The 27,389-nt window shown below is 31.3% G+C and overlaps 4 protein-coding genes across 6 annotated transcripts; 2 read left to right on the top strand and 2 right to left on the bottom strand.

The window, feature by feature from the left end:
* Positions 1-1,190: 1,190 nt before the first annotated feature.
* Positions 1,191-7,789, bottom strand: VDE (violaxanthin de-epoxidase, chloroplastic). The gene is given in 6 exon segments (NM_001305728.1): positions 1,191-1,737; positions 2,390-2,781; positions 2,863-2,959; positions 5,095-5,267; positions 5,408-5,573; positions 7,695-7,789. Coding segments are annotated over 6 exon segments (1,470 nt in total).
* Positions 7,790-10,906: 3,117 nt separating this feature from the next.
* On the top strand, positions 10,907-14,304 carry LOC101218994 (bidirectional sugar transporter NEC1). Its single transcript, XM_011650725.2, has 6 exons — positions 10,907-11,025; positions 11,659-11,695; positions 11,825-12,035; positions 12,677-12,838; positions 12,962-13,081; positions 13,894-14,304. The coding sequence occupies exons 1-6, from the start codon at positions 10,977-10,979 to the stop codon at positions 14,107-14,109; spliced, it is 795 nt and encodes a 264-aa protein (XP_011649027.1). The 5' UTR covers positions 10,907-10,976; the 3' UTR covers positions 14,110-14,304.
* A 3,342-nt stretch (positions 14,305-17,646) lies between these two features.
* Positions 17,647-24,316, top strand: LOC101218764 (bidirectional sugar transporter NEC1). Of its 3 annotated transcripts, none has more exons than XM_031880658.1 (7): positions 17,647-17,771; positions 17,864-17,900; positions 19,218-19,428; positions 19,667-19,828; positions 20,163-20,282; positions 21,236-21,447; positions 23,946-24,316. In XM_031880658.1, the coding sequence occupies exons 1-6, from the start codon at positions 17,723-17,725 to the stop codon at positions 21,443-21,445; spliced, it is 789 nt and encodes a 262-aa protein (XP_031736518.1). In that variant the 5' UTR covers positions 17,647-17,722; the 3' UTR covers positions 21,446-21,447; positions 23,946-24,316. The 3 variants fall into 3 exon arrangements, with proteins under 3 accessions (XP_031736518.1, XP_031736517.1, XP_004138978.2); XM_031880657.1 differs by lacking the exon at positions 23,946-24,316 and adding an exon at positions 21,925-22,227; XM_004138930.3 differs by lacking the exon at positions 23,946-24,316 and having other exon boundaries at positions 17,648-17,771; positions 21,236-21,538.
* LOC105434728 lies at positions 22,517-26,376 on the bottom strand. The gene is made up of 6 exons (XM_031880842.1): positions 24,862-26,376; positions 24,268-24,436; positions 24,081-24,164; positions 23,880-23,990; positions 22,997-23,266; positions 22,517-22,594 (listed from the first exon to the last, which is right to left on the bottom strand). The coding sequence occupies exons 1-6, from the start codon at positions 25,242-25,244 to the stop codon at positions 22,517-22,519; spliced, it is 1,095 nt and encodes a 364-aa protein (XP_031736702.1). The 5' UTR covers positions 25,245-26,376.
* Positions 26,377-27,389: the final 1,013 nt, after the last annotated feature.

The following is a 27,389-nucleotide window of genomic DNA, read 5'->3' as shown; positions in this document are numbered from 1 at the left end:
TCTCAAACCCTTCACCCATCAGGTCCTCCAACTCGATTCTACATAAGAAGAATAACAAGTAAATACTAATGGTAGTTTGAGTTCATGATCAAGAGAATTCGAGTGATTCAAAAACTACGAAGATAATTTCTTTTAAAACCTGAATTCATGTAGTTAAGGGTTTTTGCATTTTAACTAAGTGCAAATAGGGTAAAATCTCGATTGAATTTTCACTGTGCAAGTCTAAAATTTCATCATTAATATGAATTTAATTTACAATAAATTAAATTTTAATCTATGAATCTAATTCACATTAAATTAATAATTGAACTCATTCAAATATCTACAAATCATTTTTCTATAGATTTTAACTAAATTTCGAGAATTCTCATACTCTCAAGAATATTCCGATAATTTTTTATTTTATTGTTTTTCTTTTCCCCAAGATTTGGAAGAAACTTTTACAAATTTTAGCTTTGTTTTTTAATGAGTTAATAGTAACTTATTTCAAGATTTTCGATTCTATGGTCTTTATTACACAAAATTCTATATTGAATGTAACTTTCGGTAAAAAAGAAACCTTTATGATCTCTTCTATTTTTTCTAATTTTCAGATTTTCTCAATTTTCAACTCAAAACTTTCCTCAATTTGAAAACACCACAGAAAATAACTTATATTTATTTTTAACTTCATTCAAATTCTTTTTATTAACTTTTCACAGTATTTAATTTTGAATTTATATACATTTTTTCTTACAATTACAAAATTTCTAAATTTTATATCAAGTTGTAATTACTTTCCATTTTCTAAATTTTTTCCTGCATCATCATTCACATAGATATTTATAATAGACATCGAATTTAATATTATTTTACTTTATCTTCGAGTCACAATCAAAATTAATGTCTACCCTTTTTCAATCAATTTCTATAAAGTTTTTCGAAATTTTTATCGATATACATAGAATCAACCATATTATTTTAAACGTTGGTGTTTATAAAAATTGATAGAGCTCCATTACGTAAGTGTTGAATAAAATTATAGATTAATGTTAAAAGTAATTGGGGAATGAACTCAACATCTTAGGTAGAAATGACCTCAGTCAGAATGTACAGATGAAAGCCTTCAAAGTATGATTAAAAAATTGATGTAATTAGACAAATATGGTTTTAATTAATAATGTGAGAAGTATTGTTATATCAAAGTCTTTTTATCTTAGTTTTCTAAGAGCAAGTGCTCTTCCAAACAAATTCTCAACCTCATTTGCTTCCATTTTAAGCTCATTCAGAAGATCAGTCTCTTCTTTTGATAATTCTCTAAGAAAAAATTCCTCATCCTGTTGAAGTTCTTTAAGACCTTCTCCCAACTTCTCAATCAATGACATCTCTGTCTTCCCTACTCTCTCCACCTCCTTCTCCACCTCTTTTTCAATCTCTTCAACTTCCTTCTCCACCTCTTGTTCAATCTGTTCAACTTCCCTAACGATCGTTTTTTCTCCACTTTCCAATGTCTTCTCTAGCCTTTCTACAAGTGGTGGCTCGGGACCGCATGAATTGTCCGTTCTTATAAACTTGTTGAAGTCTCTCCCTACACTGTTAGCTGCCCTTTCCAGCTCAGGAACTATGCTTTCTGGCAGTACAGCACTTCTTGTGTATACAACTGCTCCTCCATACCCATCCCAAGCATCGTTTCGACCACGATAGTATACGAAAATGTAATCATCTGGTTTGTTCTCCACTTTGCTTGATAGAATATACCTGCACAATTAACGTTCAGGATAACGAGAAGAAAGGATGCCAACTTGAAATGGGAATAAACATTTTCAATTCCTAGCTGAGACTACTGCAGATGCACACATTGAGCGAAGGAGCGACACTTGATTTCAATCAAAATAACATATTCACTCTCACCTTTTTCATTGCCCTTTTCTCAATCATGATTACATAACATATTTCTTGTTTTTCTTGTTTTTCTTTTTTCCGCCTAACTTAGTAGCAACTACCAGCAGTCATCTAAGGTAAAAATTATATTTTTGTGATATAAAAGAAATTAAGAGAGATAATATTGAAAAGTAAAGACTTTATGCGCATTTTTTGCACTAGTCATACAAGGCATGATAATGAATGCCAATAGGAAAGATTCAAGATGCTAGAAAAGTTTAGTTTTAATACCAATTTGGTCATGTAAGTTTGATTTAGGTTCATTTTGATCCTTATACTTTAATAATATACATTTTGGTTCCTACTTTTTCTTCATTTCGGTACTTGTATTTATTTTTCAATCTAGATCAATCTAATCGTTGAACTTTAAAAACGAACATTTTTTAAGTATAGAGGCCAAAATGGACCACATACAAAGTCGGAATTCTTTTTCTTTCTTTGATCATATAGAATTGAAATCGGAGCATACCAGTCATCCTCATAGTGAAGATATTCATTGTTATGGTTGTAGAGTATGCCAGGACGCTCAGGATCTTGGACAAATCTCTGCATAGTTGATCGAGTGAAAAAACCACTATCTGGAGTACGTATTCTCCATGTTATATTACCAACAAGTTTGCCATTGTCCACGTGAAATTCATGTAACTGACAATCAAACGTATCAAAAGTGGGATTTAAGCCACTAGTGATGAACCACTTTCCACTGAAATCTGATATATTGAAACTCTTAACAAGAACAGAAGGGTCGGGTACAGGAAAGTCCCCGACATCGGATTTCATAGGCACACATTTCTTTCGTGATACTGCACATTCATTAAATTCATCCACCACACTGTTTTCAAACAGGTCACCACATTTAATCTGCAAAGAAGAACAATTAGTACATTTCCTGATGTACTTTAGTGATTTAAAGCAATATGTACATCCAAGAGAACAATTAACCTGGCATTCAGTCTCATCAGGTCGATTGTTGCAGGTTTGGAGACAAGCAACATTGGCAGCACATAATGGGTTTGAAATACATTTGGCAAGTTCAAGCCTGACATATGGAAAAGAGACGAGTCATTTTAGAAGCCAGATACACAGCTTTTGAAAATTTGATGGCAATGCGACTTTCTTTCCAGTGGAGGGAAGGAGTTAGAACTTATACGAAGAAAACGGAACCATTCTAAAATAATGAGGCAACATACACCTTTACTAAACCACCATCCAGAAAATGATCGATGCATGGACAATTCCCAACAGCATGCTTGCCAGTGCTAAATTCAAGGCTGGAATCTGCAATTTTTTATGTTTGGGCTGTCCACTTGTCTCCCAAAATGTAGAACACTAGTCTAATATCCGGTTATGCTTCAAGGTTCTTTTTGTGGGGTTGTTGACTAGAAAGGGATAATAGACATCATGAAGATAAAGATCTCTCATAATGTCTTTTGCAGCATTGTATAACCTTGCGCTTCTTCGTTGTGTCATAGTGACAATAAAATCATTTCTAATCATCTCTTTTTGGTGTTCCTAAAATTTGGAAAGGCTTTTTTGTTATTTCCTTATGGTAGGAGTTATTCTCTTCCCATGCCCTAACGTTTTAGCTTGTTCTTTGAATACGGATCAAGTTTCTTATAAGACAGAAAAGGGGCTCTTTATACAACTGTTATCTGGAATGTTGTCCCTCCTAAATAGTGCACATGAATTTGTATATGTGGTATACCTAAAGGAGTTAGGAACCACCGTGGTTGGCTGGTGGTCAATGGAGCTGGCGAAAAACGTAAAGAACTTAGAGAGAGTGAGTTTAAAGTATGGTAGAATTTTATAACCTATCCATTTTCAGGGCAACTAAATAAAGTAGAATCAATTGTAAAATTTAATAAATCATTCAAGTTATAATTATAAATAGAGAAGACTAAAAAACTTTTTGGAATACTAATCGATGAATTGAAGGATGATTACAAATGTTTGAAATAAATTTCAGTGCAACCAAAAACAGTAATTTCTTACTTACAGACAAAAAAATTGAATCTAAAAAAGGAGAAACAAAGACAATTCAAAAGCCTAAAGAGAACAAATTTAAGAAAGCTCAAAGATGATTGAGAACATAATGAAAAGTGGAAAATGCAGGATATAAGAATGGTCTAGGCTATAGCAACAAGACATTTATCTCTACAGAACCAAGAGATGGACAGGCCAAACTATTACTCCAAAAAAGCGAGGAGGAAATTATGTCCTTTTTCAGCATAATTAGGCATTATTTTGGTAACATTCTAAACCTACAATAGAAATACTTCTGCAATTTTCTATTTTGAAAGGAAAAAACCCAAGTCTATAGACAAAGAGAAAAAAACATTTAAGTTAATATGATCTCCAAAGTGAGAAACTTCTAATGGTGATAGCTACATGGGGACTTGTCATTACACATTGATGATCGTTTTGAAGTTTATTTATACAAAAATGATGAGAAAGAACTAGCTTAGAGTTTTATCCAATATATTTCGTTCACCCACGAGCACCCATGCATACCATGGTGTTTTTAACCATGTGAATAAATAAGCTTATTTGTGTTGAGCGACTATCATAATCTCTTTTAAGTATCATTTGATTCATTTACTTTATTCTCTTGCCAACTTCTATTTGAAGAGAGCTACAAATGTATTTGAAAAGGGAAAAACAATCTACTCTTACTTGTTAAGCCACAATTAGTTAAGAAAATAGTGCAGCTTTGAACCCAATTGATATTGAAATGGTGAAAAGTTGTTGATATAGGGGTAACTCTGCAGCATAATGCATTTCATTAGTCATGAGCCATCTAGAAAAATAAGTGATACCATTTACTTTTTCTTGAGTTTTTTATTTCTCACTACTCCCTTCCCTGTTCTATGGTAACAGATTAATCAAGGGTATTTCTTCTATAAACAGCTTTATTGACTACCTGGTTTCAGATACTGTCATTACCGGGTAATTCGATTGGAACCCATGACTTCTTTTTTCTTTTTCTTTAAGGCAATACATAATTTTTCTTTTTGCAGAAGCAGAAATTAAATGTAAACAAGAAAGAAACTTTCTCCAAGTTGTCTACGGTGCACATGTGAACATATCTTTTGCCAGCCTCACCAAAAATCAAATATTTACAGATGATGAGGAGATCAACTGTGATATCAATTACTAACCAGCATATGTAAATACCTGCATTCCTTCAGTAAGCATGTACATGTTTTTAGTGCATCAACAGCTTGGGCTGATGGTATAAACATGAATGTGCACGTCAGTATAACAACTATGCCCACAGATTGTATTTGGCTCCATTCTTGAAGAAAACTTAATGACTTTCCAAAAATGAAGTCAAAGCATTCATCCACCTTCAGAGAGACAGAGGAACAAGGCAAAGCAAGAAGCGGAAAAAGAGAAGAAGGAAAAAAGAAAGAAAGAAAAGGCGTTAATATATGTCATTAAATTGAAAGCAAGAAGAAATTGAGAGAAAGTATGTCTAGGGATGTACCTTGTATTTACTTATCTTCATTTCACACAAGACAGTCTTCTCTGGCCTATGGGAGGGAATTGCTAAACTTCTTGACTTCGAAAATCTACCAGTCGAAGTAGATTTGCACGAGTATTTTGAATATATTTTATCCACAAGTATTCCTTGATAACATAATACCTTTCTCCTACATTACAAACATTAGTTAAGTGACAACCAATTATAAATCACCATCAACCAAACTAAGACTTCTTAGACATTGAGTAGAAGAATTGGTATGAGTTAATTAGAGCATAAAAGAAGACAACTATAGTAATCAACAGATGCATATGATCCATCATACAATATGTTCTACCTCATGAGAGGATAATAAAAACAAAAAATAATTAAACAAGAACATAATTTCTAAATTATTCAACTGCACTGGATCAAAATTAGAATCCACATGATTCTTCATGTATGCTTTTGGTTGGTTTGTGGTGTTGTGAAATGAAGTGTTCAGTATTAGTGGCTTAGTATGCGTTGGTCATTCTTCCCATGAAAAATACAACCAGTTATGGTTGTCATTCAACAAAAATAAGTGATAGTTTCTTGGATATGAAAGAAATGTGAGAACTTTCAGGGATAGTATCCAATGTTAGTGAAAGCATAAACACTACTTCAAAAATAGTTCTCTTCCTAGATCTTCAATTGGTATGTTTTATTGTACATATCTATTAAGGAACAGGATCCCATTAAGTTCCTCTCCTCTTAAAAAACAAATAAACAGAATCCTTGTTGGTTTAGAATGTAGAGGGCAAAGAAGCACGGACACAGATATAAGACACTAATAAAAGACACGGATACGACACAAGATGGACACATCAACATTCAATTTTTAAAATTTAGGAAACAAATACACCAAGGACAAGTTTATTAAATATACTTTTTAAAAATATATATCAATTTTAAATTTCAACGTTGATGAGTTCATGCATTTATATGCTTAAAAAATTTGTTGATGTACTTGATCTCATAATTTACAATTTTAATGATACATATTTAGTGTGTTAAGTTCTATATGTGTCTAACAAATGTTGGACCTACTTTGACTCTATACATCTAGTGTCTAACACATCTATTGCACTAGCAAATGTTTGAAATGTGTCCAATAAGTTTCAAAGTGTACAAGTGTTTGATATGTAATTGACACAGACACTCTAGCCAACCTAAAGTGTTTGTGCTTCTGCGATGGAGACTAAAAGAGAAAACAAAATCATTGTTTCACTTGAACACTTGAGCCTAAAAGGATGCTAATTCATGCGGAGGAGAAAGGAGCCTATACAACTGTGGGTTTGGCCTACACAGTTACCAGTACCATATTACAGCCATCCAACCAACAAGCTTAAGCTTGGGCTTGCTTTTAGATAAACATGCAAAGTGGAGTCCATTACCCATATAATATGACAGATATGCACAATGCATGCAACCCATACAAATTTTGAACCCCACAAGTGAGGGTGAGTATTGAACTATTGATATAATTAAATTTACTGTCACCCATTAACTTAAGCTTTTTTTGGCCATTTGGTGAGTCAATCGCACTCCAACAATCCTCCCCTCTAACACAATACCATCATGCCTCCCTTGAAAAGCCATCTATATTGTTAACTAACCATTATCTAGGCCAACCTCTCTTCACCAGAGCACATTACCTATCGGATCTAGTTTAACCACGGATAACAGCATTATTACATCTTCCAAAATTCACCATTTCTTTGTTTGGGGCCCAAGTATTTTTACCAGCATGGCTAAGTCAATGACATTGGTCTAGTATCATATTAAACCACAAATTGACTCAAACTCAAAAGCTTAAGTTATAGGGTTGATGGGTGAATTAGCATCCCTTGTGTTCCAACACTATTAACAACTGTAGTTCAGTTCTAACTTCTAAATACAAGTTGCATTAATCAGGTTCCTTCAAATTTCAAGCGGAAGAAGAGAAATCTAATCTTAAAAAAATCACTTCAATTCTTCTAGTCACTTACAATTTTGAATAGCAGTTTGTTTATGAATGCAGTTCATAATTAATTAACTGTGAACAGTTCTTAATTTTCATAATCATAGGTAGCAACATAATTAAACAAAAACAATGTCATCAATTTCAGCATTCCTCCATAGTACGTAGAACCATGATCCCATGAACTTGACAGGCTGAAGAGCAAATTTGAAATGTTCTCAACAGCCGACCCAGTTCCCAAATTGCGAGTGTTAAGCCATAAATTTCATAGAAACCCTCAAAAATGAAAACTACAGAAAGAAGACAGACCTGGGAGTGGCGAAAGAGTTGGTGGTGAAGCTGGGAGGAGGAAATGAAGGTGAAGATGAAGAGGCAGAGGCAGAGGAGGGCCAGACGGTTTTCATGGCGCATCAGTGATTTGAAAAGAAGGATAGATAGAAGAAGGAAGAAGAATGATAGAGAAAAGGCGGCAATGAGGGATTCAGATAAGCCGCCATTTTTGTGTGGAAACCGTGAGCTTAACGTATAACTGACCCCTCCCTTATTCAATTTTATTCTTCTTCAATTTTGTAGTGTATCTCATTATTTAGTAGCAACTTGCAAATCCCTACTATTAACAACTTCTTCATAACGTCTACCGTTTGGGTTCTTTTAGGTATGGCTTATATAAAATGTTACGTAAATAACGAGATAATAAATCTTTTTAATTATTGGTGAACCAAATGTTTAGTTTGGTTTCTTTTATCCACCTAACCCAACTGTCCTAATTACCCAAGTTGCCAACAAGCCTCTTCTCTAGTTCTGTTGGTTTGTTATGATCCTTATTTCAAGCTTGGCCATGATTGTCTTTGATGATGAAATTTTGTTAAAAGAAAAAAGAAACATTTATCTTGTCCCACATGTCATGTGTGTAGCCTGAGCCTATTATTGTCGCTCGGTTGTGCCATGACTGTACAACATGCCTCAAATTATGTAAAATAACCTCTATAAACAAATATATATATATATATATATATAGAAAAAAAACTCACCCACTCGCCTTGCCTTGCTTGACACTCGACCACTACCTAGAAACAGATTTTCATCCAAAAACTTAACTTTAATTTGAAAAATCAAACTTTCTTTTACAAACTTACTTGAGAATGTTTTAACTTTCTTATCTAAATTTTTTGACTCAAACTCTAAAACATGCGTCCTATGGCCTCCAAAATGTGCACTTTGCTCAGTTTCTCCTTGAAATTGACCTTCTCTCATTTTCTTTGTTGAATTTTTTTTTTCTCACCTCCAAATTGACTAGTAGCCCTTGTCTAAAAACTAGGCACAATTTCAGTTCTTTTAAAAGTTATTTGAGGTAAATGGCACAAGTGAATTGTGAGAAATCCTTACTTGTAGTTGCCTATTTATAGTGAAGCTTGGCACGTGAAACTAAAGTGACACCTCCAATTTTATAATCCACCTCTTAATCTCCTTAATCCACCTCCTCATTCCTAATTCATCTCCACCTTAGCCATAAAATGTATAGAACTTGCTTAAGACAGATAGATTTACTTTAAATCAATTGCCCTTAATTAGCCACATAGCTTGCTTAAATGCTTTGCTAACGTTCATGCCTTCCTCGCGTGAAATCCTCTAATGTCTAGCCCTCTCAGCCACCTAGTTTTCTTGCCTACTAACCTTTATGGCTGCAAGCTTCCTCGCATAGCCTTGTCCGCCTACTTTCACGCTTACTAACCTTTTAGTTGTGTCATCTCACCTAGTTCACGATCAATCAATCTCCTCGCATACTCTCGACAAACCTTGTTAACCTCTTAATTCATCACCTCACCTATGCTTGCCAAGCATCCTTAAATGTCATGACTTCTCTTTGTGGAGGTTATTTCTCAATTGGCCTCCAAACCTTGTCTTGTCACCTAACTTATGGTTATCAACAATATTTGGCCGCCTAGCTTGAGTCCCTTAGAGGTTATTTTAACCTATTTTGGCTGCCTAAGACATGCCTTTAGCTGAGAACCTTCTTACTCTCTCTTGCAACTTCTTATCGAATTCAAGCTCTCTGAAACCTTGGAGATTCTCTTAATTTTTTTTTTCAAGTAAGCTCAGGGTAAAAGCAACTTCAAAATGACTGGACTTCACCTATTTACAAGTCTTTGTGGTGATACTTTCCATGTAGGAATGATTACTTCTAACCGGTAGTGAGAATGATATGATAACTTGTAGAAACACAAGTTATTATAGCCTTTTGGGTACAAAAATGAAACCAAAATACATACTAAATGTGTCAAAACACGCATCCTCTATTGTAAATTCATAAATATTTGGAAATACATTTTACACAGTTTCCAGCCCATTTCACCATGTTTTCAGTCCTTAAGGTAACAATCGATCTACTAATCCTAGAACGGGTATGAGGGAATTTCGTCTTGCACCCTATGTCTCTAATTATCCACCCATTCTTACCCTTGAAATGAGAGGCTTATTGGGCCAGTGTCATTGAGTTGCTCTCAATGCAGATCTAATAATAATTTCGTGTGAACAAAAGTTCATAGTTGGCTTAGGATTAAAATTAAATTACATAGGATATCCTTAAATGAAATAATCAATTTTATTAAAGTTAACAGTATTATAACTTACTTTACCAAATTTAAACATCAAGTGTAATGAATTGAACTATTTGGTACACGATCATTTAGATTTAGCTATTTTTTTTTATATATGATCGTTTAGATTTGACGATTTGGACGTCAAATCTAAACAACATTTTTTTTCAAGATCCTTCATATTTGGTAGACGATCTTAAACAATCAACATTTTGAAAAAAAATGGTGAGAAGAGAAACGATGAAAAAAAAATCTCAAAAAAAGAAGAGAAAAAAGAGGGATGAAAAGAAATGACAAACGTCAAATATATTCTTAAATAAGATGAGTATTAAATGGAAATTAAAATATAAAAGGGTTTAAAAGTTTGAATTCTATGTCTCATATTGTTTTCATAATTTGGTATGTTGTAAGGAAAATGAAAGTCAAGTAAAAGCATTTAAAACATCCAGATGAGGAAAAATATATTTTAAAAATCTTCAACCTACATAAATAACATTATAGGAGATAATTAAAATGGAAACTTTATTCTTAATTTTAATTACATTAGACATAAATATGAGATTAAAACTACATGTGCTAAAGCAACCAAACTCAAACCCAATATATCTTAAACAAGAAAGCACCATGCAGAAATTCAATTATCAGAAGAATCAACGTTATTAATTTCCTTGCACTTGCAATTTTTTTTCAAAATTAATCACTTCAAAATCAAACTGAGAAAGTGATTTTCCCCCAAGTAAACCAAAAAAAAAAAGAAAAATGTATAAAATATCGTAAACCTAATTTCAAAACCTTTCATAAACTTCAAATTTCAGCCATACAATTTTTTTACTCACTCTATTTCTTTCTACTGCCTAACTACAACTATTTGCTTATAAAACTAACAAATCTTGTTTTGGGTTTACTTAATACTTTCTAATTATCTTCATTTTCCTTTTTATTTTACATAAATTGCAATAGGAAAAAGGGATCCCTCCTTTCTTCATTTGCTATAATGAAAGGCTTGAGTGTTCATCAACTCCAATTCATCTTTGGCCTCTTGGGTATATATAAATGTGATTTCTTTTCTGTTTTGTAAAACCCCTCTTACTTTTCTAGTTTTATAGGAATTTAAATTTATTTTCGTTTTCTAAAACTAATTTAGTCTATTTCCTCTCATTTTCTTACCATTATCCGTACGTCAATCTTAAACCGAACACCTACATTCTCACTCAAATTCCAAAAACAAAAGTAAGTTTTTAAAATCTATTGTTTTAGTTTACAAATATTAACTCCGTTTTTTAAAATATGAATAAGAATTAAAGTAGAGCAAGTGTTAAAAATAAAAAACTAAAAATTAAAATTAAAATGGCTTAAACTTTTAGGTTTTTTAAAAGTTAAGTTTATAAACTAAATGTTATTTCACAACATTTTATCAATGTTTCAAAAAATCAAATTAAGTTTTGAAAACTAAGTTAAGTAGAGTAGATTTTAAAAACTTTTTTTATTTTCAATATAACTCTTTTAATTAAAGAAATTAGTAACCTATAGTGAAAAAAATGAAAAGATGACTTAATTTTCAAAAATCAAAATATTTGGGTAAGTTTTAGTTTAAAAGATAATTAGATGATTGATTAAAAAATTTCCCAATTTGCCATTTATACACAATTGGTTGATTTTTTTTGTTTTCATTGCAGGTAATATTATATCGTTTATGGTGTTCTTGGCTCCTGTGTAAGACCTCTAATGTCATTAATAACTTTAAGTTAAACAAGATGTTCTTAAACAATTATGTTAGAGTAATTATATTTAAGATTTAAGATTATTTGTGGTAGTAAAAAATTTGAATATTGTGATATATAGGCCAACATTTTGGACAGTCTACAAGAAGAAAACATCAGAAGGGTTTCAATGTATACCATATGTGGTGGCTTTAATGAGTGCAATGTTGTTGCTTTACTATGCTGTGCTTAAGACAAATGCTTATTTGTTAATCAGCATTAACTCTTTTGGATGTGTCATTGAACTTATCTATATAGCACTCTACTTCTATTATGCTCCTAAGAAGCTAAAGGTCACTCTCTCTCTCTCTTATGACTTAAAATAAAATTGTTTATGAAGAAATTCACTTTCCATTCAATTTATTTCTGCAAACAAAATATAATACACTTAAAAAAACTATTTTGAATTGTTCGGAAGCATTCTAATTTTGTTTCGAAATAACATTATTTTTAGGTTTATGTAATCCAAATATTTTATCAACTGTTTCATTTGTAAAATTATGTTGGTTTGGTCGAAGTAGTGTAAATTATTTTTATATGTTTTTATTGTATCCCAAATTTGAATTTTACATTTTAAAATCAAAATTATATATATTAAAAGCATTTTTTTATAAACTTAATTAAAAAACACTAACTCATATTTTTAAAAAAATAAAACTCAACTCATTTTTCTAATATAATATGTATAACTTATGAATTATAAATTATATAATAAATTAAAATAATAATTATATAAAATTTTAGATTAAATTACAAATTAATCCATATGGTTTTAAAAGACAAAATTTAGTATATATGGTTTTGTAAATTTAAGTTTATAAACCCTACCTTTATCCTGATAAAATTCATTTCATTGCATGAATTTTGAAACTAAAAAGAAAAAAAGCACAACTTTTAAAAATAAAAAACATTTACTGTGTGTGTGTGTGTGCAGATATTTACATTGAAGTTGTTAATGATATTGAACTTGGGGAGTTATGGAGTAATGGTGGGGGGAACAATGCTTATACTTCATGGAAATAAACGAACACATGCTGTTGGATGGATTTGTGCTGCTTTCAATCTTGCTGTTTTTGCTTCTCCTTTGGCCATCATGGTTCTTTCTTCTTCTCTGATCTCTCTCTAGTAATCCCTTTTGTTTATATATTTAAACTAACCCACGTCAATATATACAAGTATAAACATATATTATACATTATACTTTTTTTCATTAATGCAGAAAAGAGTGATAACAACAAAGAGTGTGGAGTATATGCCATTTTCCCTATCTTTTTTCCTCACACTATCAGCCACTATGTGGTTTTTCTATGGCTTCTTTATCAAAGATCTCTTCATTGCTGTAAGTCTTCAACTCTATCTACCATATAAGCTTCACTTTTCCAAAGCCCCTAACCTAACCCTTCTTTATTTATTTCCATTTATTCTTAGTCTAATCTCTATTTATCATCCATTCCATATATATAAGTTTTACTGCGCCTATAACTTACCTTTGAATTATCTTTAATATTAGCTTAGATTCCACATTCAGACCTATATTTGGACCATATATAATGTACAACTTTTCTATATTTGTGTTACTCAAACGAATGACTCAAGACTTTCAGTAAATGCAATACCAAAAATTAATAACATTAATTAATGAACTTTGAAGACAGATAGAGAGAAGGAATTAAATTGTCAAAGTGAACTTAAAACACTATATATGTCCAATGAGATTAAAGACACCATTTTTTGTTATCAAACAAATTTTTAACTATATAAACAATAAATAGTTATAAATAATTTTGTGTTTCTTTTTTTTTTCTTCCAACAAATAGAAAACATAATTAATTATCAAACAATTATTTGGTTCTAGTTTTTCCTAATAAAAGTGAACGAGAAACAATAACATTATTGTCAATTATAAAACCTAATTATCTTAAAATGTAAGTATGGTTGTCTAAAATTAGTGAACTAGAAAATAAATCCTCAAAATAGACTTCCTTATGGTAAGAACCCCATTTATATGATACTGATTTCTATATTTATATACTTATTTATATGTACTTTTTAACAACTATTACAAACTTATCAAGCCACCACATAGTTAATTTTTTTAAAAAAGAAAAAAAATCCTCCAATAGTTAATTTTTTTGGGTATGATTTTGACAGCTACCAAACATTGTGGGGTTTCTACTAGGAATGGTCCAGATGATAATGTACATGATATACAAAGATAGGAAGGGAAATAGTCTTGAAGAGAAACTTGAGGAAGGAGGCAAAAAATATGAAGTGGATGACCAAAGTCTCTCAAAAGTAAAGAAAAGTAATCAAAGTGAAACAAGTGAGATCAATATGGGAGAAACCAACCACAACAACATTGTATGAATTTAAAGGCTTGTTTTAGGAAGTTTATATGAACAAAAAGGTTTCGTATGTGTGAGAGAGAGAGAGAAAAGAGAGAGTGAGTTTGCTTTAATATAGTGTAAAAATACAAAGGGTTGTGCTTTTGGATTTGGGAGATGTACTTCAATGGAATAAAATGGGTTACCTTTCTTAAAATGAATTAAGAGTACTTAACTATGCACCTCAAGTTTTTCCAATATTTTTTAGTTTAATTTAATATCTCTCTCCATTGGGTGGATATCCTTTCTCTTCCAATATGATACTTGAAGAATACATGCATGTGAAAAAGTAACTTTTTCGTTCGACAGTTTTGCAAAATGGTTAGTTTTCATAAATATAACAAAACACCAAACACTTTCATCAATTTCAGATTTGCCCTTGATATAGTCACTTCTATTTCTTCTTCTTTGTGATTTATTCATCTTTTCTTTTAGATTTCTTCAGCTCTTCTTCCAGATTTTTCTTTATTTTTTTTCTTCATCTTCTCTTCCAGAATATCAAGATCGTTTAAATATCACTTTAATATGATCTAAACGATCGCTTACTTAGTCAACATGATCGTTTAGCATGGTTAACACACGATCGTTTAGATTTAAAGCCATTTTCTCATTATTTACAAAGAATTACAAGATCGTGTAGATATGATATAAATGATCGCATACTACCTAGTCAACACGATTGTTTAGCATGGTCGACATGTTTTTCCTATCATTTAAAAAAAACTACATGATAATGTAGATATGATCTCTAAATGATCGCTTATCATAGTCAACATGCATGATAGCGTGGTTAATACAAATGTTTAGATTTGAAGCATTTTTCATGGGTTAAAAAGAACTACAAAATCATGTGGATTGATCTAAACGATTATTTCGCATGGTTAACACGATCGTTTAGATTTGAAGTATTTTTGTATTGTTAAGAAGAACTATACATGATCGTATTGGTACTACTTACATAATCGCTTATTGTGATCGTTTAGAAGAAGAATTACATGTGCACATGTGGTCGATTAAGCGCGTGTTAACTGAGGCAATTTTGGTATTTTTTTGTTGTGGGTCTGTGGACTTTTTCAGTTTCAAAATTATTTTATACAATGTGTAAATATTTTGTCGGTTTTGTATATTTTTTGAAAGATCCCTTTAAAAATTTCTCTTATTCCATTAAATTTAAACAAATTAATAAAAGAGTTGAAAAAACTTTATTTCTTTTAGATTAATTTACATATATACAATAGAACACAAAAATATTTACGACCCATGTAACAAAAAATAAAAGCCCATGAAGCCACCCTTGTATTTTAATTTTTTTTAAAATTTTCCTTGCTAGGTTTTAAATTCGTGTTTAGTGACTGCACATCTTCTTCATATTATCATTTCTCATTCTTCATACTCTCACTTCTTTTTGTTCATGATTTCTTCATCTCATTTTCCAGAATTTTTTTCTTCTTTTGTCATCTCTCATCTTCGGCTTCATCTTCTTGTTTTTTTTTTTCATTATCAAGTATTGTCTCGTTCTTCTTCTTCTTCTTTTTTTTCCTACACAACAGTGTACCAAGATTAAACAATCAGTAATCTATCACAGGTAGATAGAGATAGACCACGTACTATCATTATCTATCTATGTATATCTATCGCAAATAGACAAATAGATCACTATCTATCTTAGATAGATAATTTATAAATCTAAACGATCGTTTACTAAGATCTAAACGATCATTTACTAAGATTGACCTGTTTCCTGATGAAGACCCACAAAAGTTAGAATAATTTGAGGAGTGAAAATTAGGGTTTCCATTATTACCGTTTCTTCTTTCTCTTCCACGACTGCCATTAGATGGAGAGTGAAAAGCTTGCGCAACTGCCATGGCGGTGGAAATAGCTTCAATGGTGGACTATTTGGCTATGGTGGATTCTTTTGAGATGAGTAGAGTGTGAAGTTCTTCAAGAGATATGATAACATTTCGAGTTCTGATTGATGTACGAAAAACATTGAAGTCTGCACGAAGGCCATTTAAGGTATGAATTAATTGATATCTTCATCTTCTAGAGATACACTAGCGGCAACGAGCTTATCAACGAGAGCTTTTATTCGAGAAGTATATTGCTCGATGGTTTCAAAAGGATTTTTCTTTATAGTATAAAGGGCAGATCAGAAGAATATTGGATCTAGTATTGGAAGAGTATCGCTTTTCTAGGGAGAACTACAATGCTTTGGATGTGGTTGAGCCAACGACATGAGCAAGAGCGGAAGGTGATAAGTTGCATTTATGAGGGTGATAAGGGCTTGATCACGAGAGAGCCATTGAAGATGCTCATGATTGGTTTTAAGGGTGGTTTCAGCGGTCGTTGAAGATAAAAATTTAGGAGGACATGAAAGGGAATTATCGCCAATGTGGCCAAAGAGGGAATGAGCTTTGAAGAGAGAAGAAACTTGGTATTTCCATAGAACATAGTTGGTGGAGTCCAGATGAAGGGGCAGGAGGTTCCAAATATTGGATAGTAAGAAGAGAGTAGAAGTAGGAACAAATTGATTCTTTGGTGATAATTATGTGGGAATGAGATTAGTAGGGGTTTCAGTGGAGATAAGATTAGATTGGGGGTGAGAGGTGGCCATTAAAGAGGTATGTAGAAAAAAAATTATTTTGAGGTATGCTATGATACCATGTAAGAATTGTAATAGAATTGTATTGAATTTTACTTGATATTTGTCATTGATAGCTGTAAATATTTATACATAATACAATGAGATAAATATGGCAAAGTATAAGAAAAATTAATTTACAATTAGGGGTTGGAGGAGATTTGGAATCTTGATTTATTTCCTAATACACACGATCTCAACTAGCTACAACAATGAACATAAAATGTGCAATTTTTCCTCTATCCTACGGATGAGTTTGTTATGCACTCCACGCGCATGGCTTGTATATTATTGTATGTTCTTAGAATCTATGCTATTATTTCCCCTTGGCTCTCGAACTAATTAGAAGGACATACCATATGAGTTGGATTCAAATATAACGTTTATGCTCGTTTTCAAATTTATATATTTATTCAAAATTTTCATTACTATAGTTTACATTCTCTAAAAAAATCATGTGAAATCTTGGTCGTCGAACTATAAATATAAAAATAAGTTTTCAAGTTTTGGGTGAGAGGAAAAAAAAGAAGAAACTAATAGTTAAAAATAATAGGTAACTTTAATTTTAAAAACCAAATGATTACCTAACATCAAATAAGAATAAGGTAGTAGATCATGTAAACATAAATATAAGATTAAAATACACATGTTAAGATGAACCAAACTAAAACCCAATCTATCATAAAAAATGAAACCAACATGTGAGAATTTCAGTGAAGTCAGTAAGTTCCAAATAGTTACAAAGTGATCTAATTTCCAAACCCTTTTCACGAACTTACAATTTCAGCCATACACTCTACTTTCTTAACCACTGCCTAACTACAAACCCTTTACTTATAAAGAAAACACAACATTTTGCTTTCAGTTTAATTATCTACGCTTTGGTAACTAAATTCTCATACGTTTTTCAAGAGAAAATAATAGAGCCATTATCCCCTATTCTGTTGCTGCAATGAATGGTTTAAGTGTTCATCAACTCCAATTCATCTTTGGTCTCCTGGGTACTATAATATCATTTCATTTATACTATTATTTTCTATTTTTAAATTATTGATTGATTGATTTCTTTTTCTTTTTCTTCTCTTTTCATCAGGTAATATAATATCTTTCCTGGTCTTCCTAGCACCTATGTAAGGCTCTACCTCCCATTAAACTGTTTTAAAATTATAATTTAGGTTTGATTTATCTCTTTCAAAATCGTAATCCATAGATACTAATTTGAAACTTCATTTGATTACGTTTGTTATTGTTTATTTATGTTTTATAATTGTAATGAAACGAGGGATCTACGATCGAATTTCTAATCAACAAACACAAACATGATCCATCCAATTGTGTCATGATAGTGTGTGAGACCAACTAGTTTTTCTTTTAAATACTTTCAATACTTTTTAAATTTTTGTCTTAAGACACCATTATTGTTATAGATATCATTACTATTATGGTTGAATAATTATGAATTTATCACAATTACTGTTCTCTATTATTGATTAGGTTAAGAAGACTAGGATGTTAGAGTTAACATCTCAATTATAATCAAATTACTTTTGCAAAATACATCTAACTAAATGTAATAAAATTGGATAGAAAATTTATATGAGTGGTAGTAAATTGGGTAGAAAATTTACATGAGTGGTAGTAAATTGGATAGAATTTATTATATTTTATAAATAATTTCAACTTCTAGTTATATTTAAAAATGTTTCTTATTTAAATAATAATAATAATCTTCGTTGAGCAAGTGATATTATATATGTAAATATATTTTAACAAATTTAAATAATAGTGACTAAATTGTTTATGGAAATAAACACTCGTCTAAATCAATTTTAGGATTAATTTTAAGACTTATTAAAGAAATTTTTTTAAAAATAACAAATTTTACAAAATATTTACGACCTAGAGCAAATTTTATTACTTATAGTCATTAATATACCATAGTGATAGAAACTATAATCGATAAAATCCAAAATTTTGATATACCTCATAAATATTTTAATTTATTTTACTATTTTTAAAAATCTAATCCCGTAAAACATAGATGGACTAATTTGATTTTTTTTTAAAAGAGTAAAATAAAATATACAAGGATAAAAAAATAGAACAAAGTTCAAATTTCATAAATAAAATACTTTTAGCCTCATAAGTAAATGTTAAAGTAGTTCTCTTATTTTTAATAAATATAATGGAAATGTGTTTTTAGTAAACTATTTAAACTACATATTTTCCCCTTAATTAATTTATGCTGCAATTTCCTCGAGTCATTTACCTTTTTTGAAATACATGTTTCTTTTTCTATATGCATATATAGGAATTTAAGTATATATATATAGACAGCCATGATATTATGAATAGTATTACTTCTTAATAGGATTAGAATTGATCGTGTTATAATTATTTCATAAATATGCTTATATTACATTATATTTGAATATTGTGATATATAGGCCAACATTTTGGACAATTTACAAGAAGAAAACATCAGAAGGGTTTCAATCTATACCTTATGTGGTGGCTTTAATGAGTGCAATGTTGTTGCTTTATTATGCTGCCCTTAAGACTAATGCATACTTGTTAGTCAGCATCAACTCTTTTGGGTGTGTCATTGAAGTTATCTATATAGCACTCTACCTCTTTTATGCTCCTAAGAAACAAAAGGTTCTTCTCCCTCACTTTATATTTCGAGATAATTGCTATACATAGACATAACCAAAGTGATTATCAAAGTATTTGTTTTTAGAATATGACTAAAAGTTCAATGAAATGCTTCTTTATAAGAAATTGTGAAAACTATAGCATAAAATTTGATAGAAGAATAACAAAAAAACGAGATTGTTACTGTGAAACATATGCCAGGTAGCTGATAAAATAGGTAATTTTTTTTTATTTTTTTCAGATATTTACATTGAAGCTATTCATAATATTCAACTTGGGGTTTAGCGGAGTAATGGTGGGAGGAACAATGTTTTTTCTTCATGGAATGAAACGTACAAATGCTGTTGGATGGATTTGTGCAGCCTTCAATCTTTCTGTTTTTGCTTCTCCTTTAAGCATCATGGTTCTCACTCTTCGTCTCTATCCTTATTTTCATTTTGACAGTAGAATACTACAGAATTTGCAAATACAACCAACTTTATATCAACCTCTTCCAGTCTATCAATTATAAACTAAATTGTTGATTTGCTCATATGAGTTTGTAAGTAATAGACTCTATTATGGTGGGTTGTGTTTGAAATCCTTTCAAAATATTGTTTTAAATTACTAGTGATTGCAATTACCCTTCAAACTAATAGATTTATATTTTATTTTCTCCTTCTAAAAATAAACATATCTACAAGTGAATAACATTGATATAAGTTTAATAGTAATTTAGTTAGTGTGTATTTATGCAGAAGAGGGTGATAACAACAAAGAGTGTGGAGTATATGCCATTTTCTCTATCTTTTTTCCTCACACTATCAGCCACTATGTGGTTTTTCTATGGCTTCTTTATCAAAGATCTCTTCATTGCTGTAAGTCCCAACTCTACCATATAAACATCACACTCTTTTAATTTCTAATCCCCTCTCTTCTTTATTGATTATTCCTAGCCAAATGTCCACTTTCATCATATAAATAATCCTTAATTTTCATTAACTTTCTCTCTGTTTAATTTAAAACAAGATGTTGTGTAGATGCCATATTGTTTAACACATATATTGCAGTCCACGTGTATCTATATATAATATTTTGTTTTCTATATTTATAGTATTTAATTGAACTATGACTTGAAACTTTTGTTAAATAATATGAATAATAAATCATACAAATGAATATTTTAGGTACAATTCATACAATTTTGAGGATGGACCAAGAAAATAGCATCTAGGTGTAAAATTCAAAAGAAAAACAAATGTATATAAAACATTTTATATTTTATAGTTGTTCGTTTTGTTACTTTTTGGATTATGAGATTGAAAATAGATTATTTTTGGTATGCACCTTTATCTTAAAAGATGCACCTTTATCTTAAAAGATGTTTAAGATATGGTCTTAAATTAGTGAATTGAAATAGAAGAAATTTATACTATCGACTTCAAATTTTGATATCGTTCGATTTCTCACTCTACATATTATAAAAAAACAAATTCTCAATATAATTTAAAATTCTATTATATAAAAAATATTTTAGTATTTAGTGATAATTGACATGATTTTTCATTTTAGAGATAAAGGGTTCAACCTACATCCTACGATCTTGTACGAATAGAAGTTTATAACATTTCGATTTTCTAATTTTTTTATTGAAATATACTAATAGTGCAAAAAATTGAAAAAAAAACGCATACTTTATGCATTAATTTACTTGTCACTCCCACTTATGGATTAATTAATTTATATTAACTATACAGATTGATTCATGCATTTGAATTATCATTATATAGATTTGGAATAGTGGTAATTTGTTTTCCTATAATTTTCTCAGCTACCAAATGTGGTGGGATTTCTACTAGGAATGGTCCAAATGATAATGTACATGATATACAAAGATAGTAAAGGAAAAGTTGAGGAGAAACTTGAGGAAGGAGCCAAATTTTGTGAAGAAGATGATCAAACTCTCTCAATAGTCAAGACCCAAAGTGAAACAAAGGAGATCAATATGGCTGAAACAAACCATTACAAAATTCATGAATAAAGGTCTTGTTTAATTTGTGTAAAATTATATAAAGGGATATGCGTTTGCATTTACACAATAACTTCAATGAAATAATTCTTAATTTTTACCTTTTTTAAGTTTATTTTTGTTATAAATATATATATATATATATATATATATATATATATTATTACTATTATTATTACATTACACCACACCACATGCTGATGTTTTGCAAATTTTTAGTTTACTGATATGATAACTCTCTTGTTGCTTTGTGTTATACATGAAATGTGTAAATGGGTTTGTTCTCTCTATATTTATGACTACTTTCTAGATTTGAACTTCAAGAAAAGTTAGATGATTATTTCTCTTACCAAATTACATTTATATTCTCCATTCATATTTATTGTGTCAGTTCTTTTTTTTTCCTATCAGATTTATTTTATTTAAGGAAAACCCCCTTCTCTCCCACTTTTCTATCTCACTTCACACCTTAGAACACACTGTTCTTATAGGGAGAGATGCTTTCAAGTCTTCTTCACTCAAAATGGCAAATGGTTGGAGAGAATGATTATGGGAACCCCTGAAACAGTACATCTAGTGAAGACCAGGTAGGACTTGTATATCTCATAGGAATATTAGAACACATGGCTACTAACCACAGTGTCTAGGGTTTGAATCCCTTGCCCACAACCAACCAAAACGGGAGGACTTTTACCTTCAGGTTATAAAAATCATGATCAGGATAGCAAACCCAAAGCTATGGAACTTGGATGTGTTGGTGGGTCTTATCTTTTAATTTTTTTCCTGGGTTAAGGACAGATCCGAGAATAGAATTTGATACAATTAGATGTAATGCAATAGAAGCAAAAACATTATTGTGCCCCTATTAAAAAAGTCTGAATATGCCCCACTTATTCAGCCCTTTATACCTCGAAAAGCTAAATTAGATGAATCAAAATGAAAATTTTCCCATATTGATAACTTTTAATATTCAATTAACTTTCTGAAAAGTCAGATACTTAACAAAATGGAGAAACATATTTCTCAACAAAACTTACATATATGGTATAGAGATGACCATTCTAAGCAGCCAAACCCCAGTATTCACACACCACAGCGAAGGAAAATCTTGGCCTTAGCTTGCATCAAAGTAACTGCACTGAGCCTAAAAACTACATCATACTGAAACAATAGGGGATGAACAAGATGCATAACATACAAAGTTGTTCCAAATCAGCTTCAGGGTGTCATTAAGCGTATCAGAGATAACATCATATTGAGCTTCCTCTCTCTACAATAAAAAATGAACAGACATGATGAAAACAGTAATTAAACATGCAGCATTTCAACTTCCACGTAAACGTTATCAAATAATCAAATTAAAACCTTTCTTAGAAAGAAAAATAGAAATGCCAACACAGTCAGTAGGGGCGTTAAGTTGAGTTATTCAAGCACTTTCTATACGCAACCCTTTATTTGGATTGTATATTTCTCCACCATGAACCAGCCCAACCAACGAGTCTATAATTTTCTTCCGTCCAACCCAACCCAACCCAACCCAAAATAAGTAATGAGGATGCTTACCAGTAGTTCTGAAGTTACTTGTTTCAGCTTCAAAATAACCTCTTTTGAGGCTTCACCAACCGAGGTTCCAAAATCATATCGATCGACATTTCTTAGTTTGAGCCTCACAACTGGGCTTACATAAGACTTGGCAACAGTATGCCACACTCTATCCAATCTGAATCTATCGCCAGAGGAAGCTTTCTCCAAAGGCCATCTTAAGCCACCCATCACATCTTGGTCTAAAACAGCAGAGTTTATAAGATCTAAAATGCCCTCCATCTCATCATTCTAGCATACAAAATTCAAGGAGACTGCCTCTCAATAATTTAAATGATTACTTCACCTAAGTAAATAAAAATATATCTAATGGAATAACAATTCGATTCCAGATCTCAATTCCTGATACTTGATTTTGTAAAGGTTTTAATCAGTACAACTCAACTTCTGGAGTCATCTATGTATAACAATGTAGTCTCTATACTAACAAACCTATAAGATTTAGTTCGTGTAATTAAAAATTTGTAACAATTTAGCCCATACATGTAAAATCTTGATGAAGTTCAATGAAGTTCTTACAGATGTAATTTTCATTATAGAAACCAAATCTCTGTAAATTTAAATTTATATGATCTAAATTGATATTCATGCTAAGTTTAGAGATTAATTTAGGATAAATAGAAGTACAAAGAATAAATTGTTATTTCGATGGATGTATGCAGTCCACATGATTATAAAATCCTAATTAGAGGAATGTTGAAAAATTCAAAGAAAAAGAAGTTGATGAAAATATAGAGACTGAGAAACAAATGGAAAAAAAAAAAACTCTATTTGTTATATGGACAAACAAAATGGAAACGTTACTTCATGCATCTCTTTTGAATGTTTTGATGACCAGGCTTACTGTAAGCTTTTCTAATCTGATCTTCTTGGCGTACAACACCATTCTCAAATCAATCTTCTGTTTCAGGCACGATATATCTTCAAACAAATGGCGCGTTCGATTGAGTTCAACCTACAGCATAAATTCAAATACAACTTGGAGTAATGAAGTATGTGGAGAGCTAGCTAGAAGATAGAAAAGAAACAAAAGCTTATGTAGTACCTTACAAAGTTTGAGATTATTAGAAACTGGCAAAGCGGTACATTTGCAGAGTATGGTCACAAATGGACGCCTTACATCCAATAACTGAAAAAACAAAATTAGCATCAAACAGTGAAGAAACTAAAACCAAATGGAGTGTAATATTTCCAAGCACATTACACACTCATCTCTAAGGCAAAACAGGTACCTTGACCTCATATATATCTTTTTCCTCTTTAAACTCAACCCCAATCAGTGGAATTACTTTTTCTGTAACGTAATCCATGTAAGCGTTTGAGACATTTGTATAAAACGACCTCTTCAGTTGTCTCAATGTCGTTTCAGTAGGCAGCTCAGTTTTGTCAATTGCATAGTCACTGCATGACAAAGTAACAACCAGTTTATAAACAAGACCTCATAAGTTTTACTTCTTATTGTCCATGTCCATGAAAAGAGCTGCCATCCCATGGCTTCAAAAGTTGAAGATTTTATACAAGTAATATGTTACAAAAACAAATATCTTATGGGAACTTTTGTTAACATACAAGAAATTTCTCACCCATAGAATAGAACTTTTCCGATCCTAGCTACCAGTTTCGGCTTCACATTAGCAACTTGATTCATTTCATTTTTTTAACAGTTCAACAGACGAGAGCAAGTCAGGCAGTAGTTTTACTGCAATAGTTTCCCATGGTTCTGTTACACCTTCTTTCTCTTGTATATTTCCTGTATCCATGACCGACAAATCACATGTTTCTTTTGATCTGTAACTTGTTCATTCATCAACAAAAAGCACCAAATTCATGCAACAAGCAGATAGAAAACTAAGGACATAGTTCTATTACCTTGAGATAAATTAGAGTTCATCAAAGCTAGAGGTCTTAAACCCCATCTTCGCTCAATGGACGGAACTGAGTACCGCACAAGATGAAGACAAGAGGGAAACAGATTACCAACATCAGAACTACCAATGCTAAACCATTTAATTTTAGTCTTGACGGCAAAGGTTATCTTTCCACTTCTGTCCTCTTTACGTCCAGATGGCTTCAAATCTTTTCGGATGAAACGAGGAGCAGAGGGCCTCAAATTCAATTTTGTATTAAACAAAGGAGCAAGCAACTCTGCTGTTGGAGTTGGTTTGTCAATATCCCTTGGATGACGTTTGTGTGGAGGTATATAAGCCATACGACAAGATCTCAATACGGAACCAAATTATCTGGGAATGAGAAACTTCTGGCAGTCAAGAAACCAAATTACAGAAAATATCCATATAAAATTAGCCACAATATAAAACTATCAGCTCAAGAGTCCAATGGTACAGTGATGGAGTACCCAAACAATATGTCTTCAGTTCAAACCCCATTAAAAGCTAACATGATCAGTCCATGAGAATATATATAAAAGATTGGATATGCTATAACCTGTTACTCTCCCTACCTTTGGTTCAGCGGTGGCTTAACCCATACTAAGAAGCTTCTTAAATCTTAAACAGAGGTATTGACACTGACGAATAGGATTCTATATTTATACAAAATGGATTGACCAAATCAGCTCAAACAACCAGTTCTAGCAACATAAATGAAAAACAAAAGTTAAGAGAAAGAACCCAACAAACAAAGAAAAAACATCCTTAAGTATAGCATATACACTTGTAAATTGCCTTTAGCTACAGTGAACTCATAAAGCCCACAAGGGAAAGCAATCAATTTATAGGAAAATTTGAGTGGGGAGAAAGAAAAAGGAAGAAAGTAAAGGGTCAGGAATTTGGAAAGGAAAAATAAGAGAAGTTTCAGTTACTGGGAAGTGGACTGGCTCCGACTGCAAGGAAATCGGAAAGAAAAACTGTTCGTAAGACACTTCACATATAGTGGAAGAAGGAAGAAAGGGAAATAAATTGCATTGATTGAGGAGTTGGCATTGGCGCTTAGACATTTGTGTTTGAGCATGATCATCGGTTAGTGGAAAGGTCATGGGATATTTTGCATGGCTAACTCAAAATTCTGATAATTTTTTATATGAAATTTTTGCATGAACGACTTTTTGATGACATCATTTGTCCTCAGCCATCACTATAGCATCCTCACGGTAAAAAGAAAGTTCAATATTAGTTCAAACTCTTTCTCTTCGCATTGTCTTAGCTCCATAATTATATATAATAATTATCTCCTGCTCTTCCATTGGCTTTTGTGTACTATTTTGCTTTTCTTTTTGCTCTGGTTGAGTATCTTCTTCTCACTCTTGCGCCCATTTGAATTCTTTCTCTTCCCTTGACAGGTGATCATCCATTAGATGCCAAATATGTAAATGGTTCATTTACTGGATTAAAGTCTACGAATAACACCCAAATTGATTTTGATATATAACTATAACCATGCATAAATAATTTATGGTTCATTTTTGTGTTCTAACAATTTAAAAATAAATCGGTTATTTTTCCAAAGTAAACCTCCTCATTTGTCATTCTTGTCAATCCAAAAATAAAACTATTTGTTGAATAATCTCACTAACTCTACTGGGCTAGGTGTTGTCTTTTGACGAAGACAAAATGTCCACTAGCAAAAGTAAATTTTGAGTTGTTGGGTTTAGTATTGCATGAAAATTTATTTGATGGGTTGACTTTTAATTTGGGCTCTCACAACCAATTGAATTTCTTTTCCTTCTAAACTTAAGAGAGAGAAATTATGCGAAGCCCATTTCTTTTTCCATCTCTTTCTAGTTTCCTTCATCCAACGGGTCTCAAAACCCGACTCTGAGTCTGGAGGATAGTAGGTCAACCTTGGCGGTAGTTCGAACAAAAACTGGAGCTTTGAATGTAAGTATTAAAAAAAATCATATTTTTTTCTCAGTTTAGGGATTCTCTTTTATTAAGCGCAATTATGGTAGAATTTCGATTCAGTTTCCACTGTGCAAGTTTTTTTCCTCTATTAATATCTAGTCTAGTATTATTAGCAAAATACATAATACACAATTGGGTATTTCTTTTTAGTGATAGAGAAAAATGTTTCAAATTTAAACGATTATGTTGACAAATGATCATGTTAGTCATGACAAACGATTGTGTAAATCATGAAAAACAATCGTATTGATTATGATAAATGATCGTATAGTCCAATAAAAATTATCGTTAAAAACTTCAAATTTAACGATCGTGTTGACAATGCTAAATGATGTGTTGATCATGCTAAACAATCCTATTAACTACGATAAACAATTGTTTAAATAAATATGTTAATACGATTGTGTAGTTCATTTTAAACGATAAAAAACACTTCAAATCTAAACGATAATGATAACAATGGTAAATGTCTAACACGATCATGTAATTTGTTT

This window comes from Cucumis sativus, chromosome 2 (genome assembly GCF_000004075.3).
Source record: "Cucumis sativus cultivar 9930 chromosome 2, Cucumber_9930_V3, whole genome shotgun sequence".
NCBI lineage: Eukaryota > Viridiplantae > Streptophyta > Magnoliopsida > Cucurbitales > Cucurbitaceae > Cucumis > Cucumis sativus.
This window is presented reverse-complemented; position numbering and strand designations above follow the sequence as displayed.